The sequence below is a fragment of the Eurosta solidaginis genome, chromosome 2 (assembly GCF_040869045.1).
Source record: "Eurosta solidaginis isolate ZX-2024a chromosome 2, ASM4086904v1, whole genome shotgun sequence".
Taxonomy (NCBI): Eukaryota; Metazoa; Arthropoda; class Insecta; order Diptera; family Tephritidae; genus Eurosta; species Eurosta solidaginis.
This window is the reverse complement of record NC_090320.1, coordinates 141009763-141022223: the sequence shown is the minus strand read 5'-3', so window position 1 is coordinate 141022223 and position 12461 is coordinate 141009763. Positions and strand designations below refer to the sequence as shown.

At 35.3% G+C, this 12461-nt stretch overlaps 1 protein-coding gene across 1 annotated transcript in view; it reads right to left on the bottom strand.

Moving 5' to 3' along the window:
• Apoltp (Apolipoprotein lipid transfer particle) overlaps nt 1-12461 on the bottom strand; it is a 2338027-nt gene that overhangs the window by 185954 nt on the left and 2139612 nt on the right. Inside the window, exon 21 of the mRNA XM_067766285.1 lies at nt 2093-2652. Within this exon, the coding sequence (XP_067622386.1) occupies nt 2093-2652 (560 nt within the window). The remainder of the gene's footprint in view (nt 1-2092; nt 2653-12461) is intronic.

Genomic DNA, 12461 nt, shown 5'->3' with positions numbered 1-12461 from the left:
AACAGTTGCTGGTAAACCCTCCTATTTTAAAGCAAGCTGAAGATAATATTCCCTTTGTAATAAAAACCGATGCGAGTGCTTACGCATGAGGTGCAGTATTACTTCAAGGAGAGAAAGAAAACGAACACCCCATCGAGTACGCCAGTCGATTGTTAACATCAGCTGAACGGAACTATTCCACAACGGAGCGCGAAGCTCTCGCTATCGTATGGGCCTGTTAAAAATTTCGAGGATATATTGAAGGTGCTGAGATTCGCTTAAAGACGGACCACCAGCCTCTGAAATTGTTATTGAGCATGAAATTACATACTGGTCGCCTTGCAAGATGGGCGTTACAGATTCAATCGTATAATTTTCAAATAGAGTATACCCCAGGCAAAAGCAACTCTTTAGCTGATATGCTCTCGAGACCGACGTGTGATACAGATGATCACCAATCATTAAATTGCATATGTGCTTTCTATACAGATTTACCTCATAAGACATCTAGCGAACTACGAAATGAGCAGTTAAAAGATGATTACCTAATGAAAGTCATACATTCCTTAGAGAAGGGCGACGAAGATATTGCCTTATGGAGCAATCGCGGTTACCTCCTCAACGACGGAGTTTTATATCGTTATGCAAATGACGATTCCGAAGAGGCACTACTGGTAATACCGGTGCATGAACGCGCAAATATCTTGGAAGAATATCATGACGAAAGTACTGCTGGTCATTATGGAACCGAGAAGACAATTGTCAGAACTGCTAAACGTTACTTCTGGCCAGGGATGCGTGCCGAAACTAAGCATGTGAGAACCTGTGTTGAATGCCAACGTTATAAAGCAACAAACATGAAACCTATGGGTTTACTCCAAACCACGAGTAGCAAACAAAGATTTGAAGTTGTTGCTATCGATCTTTTCGGCCCGTTGCCAAAAACAGATGATGGATATCAGTGGATATTCGTGGTAGAAGACGTCGCCACTAGGTATGTTGATTATTCCCAATGAAAGAAGCCACATCAGAAGCTTGTGCAGTAATGCTAATTAATGAAATTTTTCTTCGATACGGTGTACCAAGACGACTTAAGAGCGACAATGGTGTACAATTTGTCTCGTCAATCATGCAAAACATAGCATACGTGATGGGAGTACAACAGCTCTTCACGCCTGTTTATCATCCTGAAGCAAACCCAGTTGAAAGAAAAAATAGGGACCTCAAAGCCCAGTTAAGTATATTTGTACAAAACGAACACAAATCTTGGAAAAGCAACTTATCCGCTATCCGTTTCGCATTGGACACCAGTAAGTGCCAGTCAACTGGTTACTCCGCAGCATACCAGCAACAAAAATTATTTTGATAAGAGAGATAGGTGACAAGAAGATATTTATGTGGGATCTGTAGCAGCACTTTTGTCTGTGTTAACCGAATGCCTGTCAGAATGCATGTCAGATCAAAGCCCCAAAGCCCCGTCCCATAAGGAGTTTTTCATATAGATGCGTTTAACGCAATCTTATGAATGGTGAGTAAATTGCACGTTTTTGGAGAACTTTCAATTTATTGTAAGCAAATTATAAGAAGAATAAGTTGACATTTTCTTTGGCTAAGGGTGCTTTCAAATTTTCCAGTGAAATTGTTTTTCCTACATGTTGGTACTTTTCTAACTGCACTTTAACACATGATGTTAGCAAGCATATTTCGTGTATAGTGAGAATGTTCATAACGGTGCTTCGCGAAATTTTGTATGCGAATAGGCATGGCGAAATAAACTTCAGTTTTAGTTTCTTAGTCAAAATAAAATGAGTTTTAAATTTAGTTGCAGCTTTTTTGACAGATATCTCATAGAAAATTGTGCCGAAAAGCTGCAACTAAATTTAAAACCTTTTTTAATTTGACTATAGCTATGCGCCTAAGATTGCGTTGAACGCATGTTAATGAAAAATTTCATTTTGGCTCGGCCTTAAATCAACACACTTGTACTTATCCACAGCTTGTTTAAACGTTGTCGAATTAATGGCGCGCCAAATCGATGGTCACTAAAATATCAATATGTGCTTATTTGTATTGCGTTAAATAATTTATAAATTGTAGATTTTTTTATTCTTACAATACACATTGATGCGGCACACGCATTGGTATTTTGGAGGATTTACAAATTTCTATGTAGGCTAGTGCAGCAGTACAGGATCTTTTCAAAGATAATACGTGTGATAAATGTTTTCGTTCTGATTTATAACCCGATTTCACACACAGGTTCAAAAAAGGCGATGGGTCCACAAAGCTCATACATTGGGTTAAAGTTGAAAATAATATACGGCAAGTTTCAGTCAGTTTTTCTGAAATAACTGTAGTGGGCTTTTCCTCTTCCCCTTTTGTGCATATGCTTGTACTCCAAGTTTCTACAAAGTTATCGTTCGACATTGCGATGGTATTAGAAGGTGTCATAAAGTCATCAAACGGCTCGTTATTCATCGTACCAAGTAGCCCGGCGGTTTTGCCGAAATATCTACCACTAACCTCAAACCAGCATAAGCCGAATCCCATATTGCATTCAATTTTGTATCCATCTTCAGAATTTATCGAAAGTATGTCTGCTTGCCTTTGAACCAACACTTTATTTAACTTTATCGGAAGTAATGGATTTGAATCTCCGTTCAATGTAAAAGTCTAATAAGAAAAACAAAATTATATTTTAAAATTTAAATTAAATTAAAGGATATTCGCAAAGATATTATATGCATACAGGGGAAAAAAGCCTGATACCGAAACAAGTAAGGGAAGGGAGCTTAAGATGCTGGCTGATGAGAATAAGACCCGAACATTTTACAAAAACTCGGAACGAGATGGAAGGTTTCATTACGAGTTCTTGCACGAAAAGAAGCTGCAACCTGCTAACCGACGACCTGAGAGTGCTTAAGTTATAGGGTAGGGAACACTTCTCTTCATTGCCAAATAGTGTTGGAGGCAACAACCCTGATATACCAATACCTTGCCATATACATTATATACCGGGCTGTGTGCTTTTATACATGTATATACATATATTAAGAAAAAAATTAAAAGAAATGTCACGAACATTAAATGATATGAAAGTTGAAATATACTACGGATAGAAACGTTTGTCTTTATGCGACAAAAGCGAGCGTTTAAATATAAAACTAAAATTTTTTGTCGAGCTTTGAAGGAAAGGAAAGAAAAGAAAGCAAAGGAAGGAAGAAGAAATATCAACCAATTCCGATTTCTAATTCAGAAGATAAACTGGATACAAAATCAAAATCGGAAAAGAAACGGAAACCGAAATCGAAGCCGTAACTGAAACGGGAATCAAAATGGAAGCCGAAAAATAAACTGAACCCGAAAAGAAACAGATACGAAACTCGGAAATCAAATTAAACTTGAACTAGCACCGAATCGTAAACGAAAACCAGAACCATAACCAGATTGCGAACCTTTCCCCAACCAAAACCGCATTTGTCAGTCCGACACAATTGCATTGTAGCCGAACTTAAAATCTGAACATATTATACTGCAACTGGAACTGAAATCAGATCCGTAAATGGTGTAGCATTCAAATTTAAACTGAGGCAAAATGTGTGATTTCGCATCGTACATTCCAATGTGTTTACACAAGGCGCATTCCCACTCTGCTGCATTTCAATTAAAAATTATCTTTTTATCCTAATTTCATGAAAATTTTAAGAAAATTTAAAAAAGCCAAAATTTTGGACGAAACAGGAGCTTGCTGGAAAATTCTGCGACCTTTAATCAAAATGTGCTGTCAAAGCCACCAGCCTTAATAATTTGGGCCCACGCATTTATTATTATTATCGCAGAGAAATAACTGAGAAGGGGACACTCGACGAAAGTTAGTAGTCGGCGAGTTTCATGACTTTTTTGTATTTCTACAATTTCACTTTTACGAACGACCGTAAGCTAGCTCCGGCAACCAATCCAGGTAATTCTATTTTGTCCTAATATTCAGCCCTATTCTTGAATCCATCGTATGTTCGATTTTCGTAGATTCTACGAAAATACGTTCACTGAATCCATCGGAAGTTCGGAATTCGTAGAAAACCTTCACTGAACACACACGAACTGTTAAATCGTAGAGTTTCTTACACATTTCAGCTTGCGGGAAAAGTAAAATCATTAAAAATTCAGAATAAAAGTGAATATTACGCAATTAAAATGTAAGTTTATTATTAAAAGTAATATGTATACTAATTATATTGCAATCTGTTGTTATAATAGGTCCAAAATTGTCACAACTCGCCAACAATATTCCAGCTTGGCAGCAGCAACCTGAAATGGTCTTCACAAAGTGCCCAAAGGAGGAGGTTAACAAATTTTGGGAAAACTTTGCAAAGGCGCTAAATAGTCTTGGGCCATCAACAAATGAAGTAATTACATGAAAACAGTAATGCTTTTTAATACGTATGCATGTATGTATCAGACCCATAAAAAAGTACCAGTACAAGTACAAGTATTATTACTTCGAAAAATTAGTACATGTATAAGTATTGTAAATACTTTCTTAGTCCGTTGACAAGTATTGAACGGTTTTGAACCGCATCAACTAATATTTTTTAACAATCAGCTCAACTACTGGTCGAAACGGTATTTTCCACAAATATAAGATCTTTCATGAAATGGCTGAAGAAGAGTTTTACAGGTATCATAATGATACATCAACATATTTTAATATGCTTCAGATTTATCCTCCTACGAAGGACCTATCCCTCAAAATGAGTACGCCCTTACTTCCTCCGCCCTAGTAGAGCATTTATTTTCCTTAGTTTATAGTCCTAGAAGGCAATCAATGACGAACCTCTCGTTTGAAAAGCTAGCCTTAATGAAGGCAAACACAAAACTACTTTAATATTTACTAAGGCTTAGTTAGGCTCTTTTGACCAATAGCGTTTGGTGCAAATAAAAACAACTTATTTCACCATTCCAACCCAACGTTTCGCCAGCCTCTCTAGCCTTTTCAAGGATGATCTGTGTATTTGAATAACAAAAACAATACATTAATATAAAAACAACATATTAATATAAGTTAAAAATAAAAAAAAATAAAATGTTTAAGTTCAAAGGTTTTATTGAAAGGTCCTAGGAACTAGTAATCACACTCCTCATCAATCTAGGGCGTTGATCAGACAATTAAATAAAATCGATTTTAAATAAAAGCGATATCGAAAATTTCGAAAAATGAAAAATCCATAATTCTAACCAAATAAGAAAAAAGGGATGAAAAATGATGATTGAATTGGTTTTTGACGCAAAATATAACTTTCAGAAAACTTTGTAAAATGGGTGCGATATCTATCATATTAGAAGAAAATGAAAAAGTTCTGCAGGGTGAAATCAAAAGCCCTTGGATTCATGGCAAGAATACTGTTCGTGGTATTACAAATATAAATAAATTAGCGGTACCCGACAGATGATGTTCTGGGTCACCCTGGTCCCCATTTTGGTCGATATCTCGAAAACTCCTTCACATATACAACTAAGAGCCACTCCCTTTTAAACTCCCCATTAATACTTTTAATTTGAAACCTATATCGTACAAACACATTAAGTCATTTCTGTTCCACCTTTATGGCGATATCTCGAAAACTAAGGCCCACTCCCTTTTAAAATACTCATTAACACCTTTCATTTGAAACCCATATCGTACAAACACATTATAGAGTCACCCCTTGTCCACCTTTACGACGATATCTCGAAAAGCCGTCCACCTATAGAACTAAGGCCTGCTCCCTTTTAAAATAGTCATTAACACTTTCATTTGATACCCATATCGTACAAACTCATTCTAGAGTCACCCCTGGTCCTCATTTTGGTCTATACCTCGAAAACGCCTTCACATTTACAACTAAGGGCACCTGCCTTTTAAAATCGTCATTTGATACCCATATTGTACAAACACATTATGGAGTCACGCCCGGTCCACCATTATGGCGATATCTCGAATAGGCGTCCACCTATAGAACTAAGGCCCACTCCCTTTTAAAATACCATTAACACCTTTCATTTGATACCTATATCATACAAACACATTTTAGGGTCACCCCTGGTCCACCTTTATGGAAATATCTCGAAAAGGCGTTCACCTATAGAACTAAGGCCCACTCCCTTTTAAAATGCTCATTAGCACCTTTTATTTGATACCCATATCGTACAAACACACTCTAGAGTCACCCCTGGTCCACCTTTATGGCAATATCTCGAAAAGGCATCCACCTATAGAGTTCAGGCCCACTCCCTTTTAAAATACTCTTTAATACCTTTCATTTAATACCCATGTTACCCAAAGTTCATTATCCTACATGGTGATTTTCCCTTATTTAACAAAGGATGAAGGAAAATCGGTCCAGAAAACGTCACCCTTGGTCTACAATTTGGTCGATATTTCCCAAACGTATGTGATATGGAATTAAAACCACTTATAAACCATCTACGAAACCCTAGAAACCAACGTAGCTAAGCTCTCAGCTAAGTATGTAATGTTCGGTTACACCCCAACTTAGCCTTCCTTACTTGTTATACCTTTCATGAAAATTAAATGGTTTATTAATTTCGTCACGAATCCCAAAATTGTAAGTCTTTAAAGGGAAATAGATACGTCCACCAGTAAGTATACCGAAATAATTAGGATGAAGAGCTGAGTTGATTTAGCCATGTCCGTCTGTCTGTTTGTATACAAACTAATCCCTAAATTTTTGAGATATATTGATTGGTGTGCGGGTGTATTTAGGTGTCCGATTAGACATTTGTCGGAACCGGCCGGATCGGACCACTATAGCATATATCCTCCATACAACCGATTTTTCAGAAAAAGAGGATTTTTGTCATATCTTCCTCATTTTTTCAGATTGAGGCTTCAAACTTCACCATATGCTTTCCAATATTGCACATATTATTGTCTGAAAACATGGATGATAATTGTAATGCTTTTGAGTGTAGAAGCTTTGAAAAAGATAAATAAAAATCATATATGCCAACCCAGCAGCTATTTTATGACTTAGCACAATTTCCGCACTCACAACAAATTTTTTTTCCTGACTTAGCACTTTTTACTCAATATGTTTTCCCATCTCTCCTCACCTTTAATGATTAAAATAAAAAACTAAAACTATATATTTCACAAAAAATACTATCTATTTGTCAAACTACTTCTAATGGTTCTGATCTGGACTCTTTTGCCGGATGGTGCGCAGACAATAATTTATATTTAAATTCAAACAAATGTTGTGTTGTGTCTTATTCCAAAAAGACAACTGCCACATACTTTATCTACAAACTGAATACTAAATATCTTACTCGTTGTCAAGAGAGTAAAGACTTGAGTGTAATGTTTAACTCCAAACTCTCTTTTTCTAGTACCATTGACTTCGTTGTTTCAAAATTTATTGCAATGGTTGGGTTCAGTAGACGTAACACCAGTGACTTTAAGGACCCTATGACGTTGAAGGCACTTTATATATCCTTGGTCAGAAGTCGTCTTGCATATTGCTCAATAATATCGAATCCTTTCTATGAATCTAACTCCTATAAAATTGAGGAAGTTCCAAAAATGGTTACAAAAATTGCTTTACGTATGTTTCACTGGCCAGGCGTCCTCCCACCATATACCGGCAGGTGCAAATTGATTGGTATTCAGGCTTTGCATTACAGCAGAACTTTTATTTCACTCATGCTTGCCTATAATGTAATAAACTTTAGCACGAATTGTTATGATTTATCTAATTTGTTCATTCCATATATTTCACTGCGTAATCTTCGGCATATTGGATTATTTATCGAAATAACTCATAAAACGAATTATGCTATGAATGAACCTATAACTAGGACTATACATCTAGCAAATCGATTCAGTAGTGTTATTAATTTTAATAACAGCTTATATAAATTTAAGCTTGAATTTTTTTCTATTTTTAAATAGTCTGTAACAAAGCATGTATTTATCGACATGTAACAATTGAAGTAGATTATGGTCAGCGCAAAGCATTTATCACACACCAAAGGTATGTATCAATTGGGTGAATCCAATTTAAAGGGGTTGTGTAGGCAACCCTCTCAAGGAGTTCCCAGCGCAATATATAGCTTCTCCAACCCAATTGTCAACCTCACCTACACCGAATTCTGTTTCATAGACAGCCGAGGCTCTGGCGCCCCAAATTCCTCATGGAACTAAGGGGTGGGGAGGACGGGATGGTCTAGAAGGCTTAATGTGGTCATATAAATCCTTCCCGCGATGGTCGAACTAGTACCTTGATAGTGCTTTGTTACCGGAACGTACCGGATCTATAAGCGGCAAAGGACCATCAACATCGGCCCAAAGCCTTCGGGGAGTGTCTTTATCGTTAATACAACAACAACAACAAAACATGTACTTTTAGACTGAATGAATTAAATACATAAACAAAATGCGCGCCCAAAGAAATGACTAGTAATTCAGATTGATATTATTGACTGATTGACTTAGCACATTTTTTTGAACAGTTGACGACTTAGCACATTTGCACATCATTGCAAACAGCACGTAAAAATTAAAAATTTAAATATTTTTTTTCTTGTGATCGATGTATTTTGAATTCAGTTTTAAAACTGCATTAAAATACAATTTTTCAAAAAACATTTTCACAATAAGCTAACGATATTATAAAATGTTTCTTTAATAGGCTTCTTGAGCATTTTTGAAATTGATCCTGGCTTCCTCTCTAAGTGTACTACGATCGTCTTGAAATGCAACCACTCCTTCTTCTAGCAGTTTCACTATATCGGTAGACATTTCACTTCTCATTTTGACGCCAAACATAATCTCATATGGAGTAAATTTTGTCGAGGAGTGCACGTGCGCATTTATTGCCTTTTGTACCACCAAATTATAATTATACCATTTAGATGGATCGTTAGCTGACAGTTTCGACAAAATGGAAATGATTACTCTGTTAACACGCTCTCTTGTAATATGCTCAATTTTATTCTCATTGCAAAAATCTTTAAAAAGATTTGATACAAATGCTGCACCCTTATCGCTAATGATGCGTTGTGATTTCCAAATGTTCGTAGGTGCTTTACCACCTCTTGAACGCCTGTTGGGTTGGTCGTAAACAGCCAAACAAATTTGGAAAAACCGTCAACCACAGCAAATATATACTTATTGTTCTTCGACGTAGCATCTAAAATACCCTAATGGTCAATGTGCAGAGTGGAAAGTGGCAAGTCTCCTTTGTCGATAGAATGCAAGAACTCCTCTTGTTTTCCCATCTTCCTGTTATGCACAATACATTCGACGCAATTAGCAATATGCTGCGCTACCTTTTTTCGAGATGAGGTATGAAAAAATCTTGTTGAATAGCGTGAATAGTTTTTTGTGTGCCGACGTGACCAAAATTGTGAATTTTTCTAATAATATATTTTTCCATACTTCGCGTGACCACTAACAACTCTTGGCCATTGGTTTGTTTAAATAAAATTCCGTTTTTTAGAACGAAGTCAGCGTAAGGCTTAATTTCGAGAACCGCAGTAATTGCTTTTAAATATTGACTTATCTTGTTTGGTTGATTTACCGACAGGGTGGATAAATGATGTATATTGGAACGATTTTCCGTCATCCCTTGTCAAATTTGGTTTTGAGACAAACCGGTTTCGGCGTTGTGCCATCATCAGTCCCGATTTTCGTTCTGATCTGTTGTTGTCGTTTGTCCTGTATTTATAGTTCGTAGGTATATGAGCAGGTATTGTCAAATTGATGCTTGTGTATATTTAGTTATGTGTATGTGCTTGTGTTCATTCAGAACCGAGGGTGGTTTACTAATCGATTTGTGTGGCTGACTGGGGTAGGTAGAAATCTGTGGTTTTAGTCGTTTGACCTTCTTTGTCGGTTTTTTGTTTTGATGTGTTAATTGTTTTGTGTTTATTTTTTTGTTGTGTATTTGTCTGTTGTACCTGTGTGATTAAGTTGTTTCCTGTAAACAAGTTTTAAAGGCTCGAATATTGTGTCAGAAATTTGTCTGTTCGTTTATTAATCTACCGTCGAATGTTTTCTGTTTTTAGATTTCCATGTTTTCGAGTACGTTGAGACGTCGGACCCTTTCCTGTATGTGAAGAACCCTAACTGTTTTATTGATGTTTGCTGGGGAACATTCATTCCAATTTTTTTTTCTGCACCAGAGACGCCATTATGAAATTCCTATGTAAAATCACCCCTGATTTCGAAAATCAAGGGTATTTTTATTTCTATGGTAACGTTGAGATATTTACGAATACCGGTTTTCCCAAAAAAAAAAAAAAAAAAAATTGGGTCCACTTAATCATATATATCTCAAGAACGAATTGAGCAATTCCAAAACGATTTGAAGCTTTGAAAAGGTAATAAAATTTTCTATAAACTGTGCTTACAACACTTTTTGCTTGACCTGCAGATTCAAAGATAACGAACGATCATTACGGATTTTTTTCATTTTTTTTTTTGTAAACATATAAAAAAAATTGTACTTTGCGAGGAAGGATCTCGAAAGCTCTCTAAGCTCTGTTTTATTACAAAAAAAAATAGGCTTTCCCTCAACAAAATCGATGGACTATTACAAAAGTTATAAGCATTTAAGTAAATATATCCATTTAATACTTAATTACACTACTGGTATATATGTGATAGTATTCGTATATCAGTTATTTTGTTTTAGCAGATTTTTTAGTTTTCTCTCTAAGCTCTGTTTTATTACAAAAAAAAAAAAAAAAGCTAACAATACAACTAATACAAAAGTTATAAGCATTCAAGTAAATATATCCATTTAATACTTAAGTACCCTACTGGTACATATGTGTTAGTATTCGTATATCAGTTAGTTAGCGAATATTAACACATATGTGCCAGTAGGGTACTTAAGTATTAAATGTATATATTTACTTGAATGCTTATATCTTTTGTATTAGTACATCGATTTTGTTGAATGAAAGCTTATTTTTTGTGATAAAACAGAGCTTAGAGAGAAAAAAAAACAAATCTGCAAAAAAATATGAAGTTTTCGAGATCCTTCCTCGCAAAGTACAAATTTTTTTATATTTTTACAAAAAAAAACAAAAAAAAATGAAAAAAATCCGTAATGATTGTTCGTTATCTTTGAATCTGCAGAGCCTAGCAAAATTTATAGCAAATTTTATTACCTTTTTAAAGCTTCAAACCGTTTTGGAATTGTTCAAGTTGTTCTTGAGATATATATGATTAAGTGGACCCAATTTTTTTTTTTTTTGGAAAAACCCGTTATTCGTAATTATCTCAAAAACGTTACCATAGAATTTTCGAAATCAGGTGGTGATTTTACATAGGAATTACATAATGGCGTCTCTGGTGCATTTTGGCTGTAAACCAGTGTAATTAAAGAGATATTAAGAAAGAGCAAACAGCCCAAGTCAAATTTAAGGCAATTTGCATAGGGAATAACAGCACATCTCAGTTTTCTAATATGAGCTTATTCTCGCTTCACTTCTGTTCATGTGTCCAGTTGGAATTCAGCAAGCGAAGCGGCTGGTTTTTAATTTTTTGTGTGCAGGAAAATAGCATATCTAATTTGTGTTCTTGTTTCATAAGTTTGTTGTTCGAAAACGTACATAAGTATACTTGTAATATTTTATTCAATACATTTTCCTTCCAATTCGTATCATTACTTAACTTATGCCTTTGTTTTATGCTATATTTCTTTTATTTATAAACATAATAAGAGATATGTTATTTTTCCAAGACGACTTATTTGTGTCAAATAAAGTAACTTGACTTACTTTTTTATTCCAACTGCTAGCTTCAAGAAATCGTTGAATAGTGTTTTTATTGCAACACATATTTACATAACTTAAAGTTAATATACAACGGAAGAAAGAGGTGGGTTAAAGTTTATCCAACATCCATATTGCATTAAATTGGTTTTCTTTCATTATGATACATATTTGTCTCATTAAAGGTCCAGAATTTCTAGAGCTACACTCTAAAGCGAAAATCGTATTATTACTACCAAAATGGTAGGCAACACTTTAACCACTCTAAATGTGTAATATTACACATCTTAATTTTTACAAATTTCTTGTTGAATTTTACGCCAGAAATGTGTAATACTTTAGACGCTATATGCCTAAAATGGTACGCACCAGTTGCTTATATTTACACCCTAAAACGCGATTTTAAACACATTTTTTGTAGCGAAAAAGTCGCAAGAAGCCATCGAACAATTGAATTTGTGGTACACAGTGGTGACACCTTCAACCACGGCGTCTTTAGCAGAATGCTTTTTTGAAAAATGGACTGCATAGACATTGTAGCCTGAAAGCTTTTTATTGCATTTTGGAAATAAACATTCAAACAAATTGGAACTCAGTTCCCTATGCGCACATAAATGGAAATGATAACTCCTTAATTTGCAGAATTTCTTTGCACATACTTTACACACAAACGTTTCAAATATATTTGTAAATCTTAT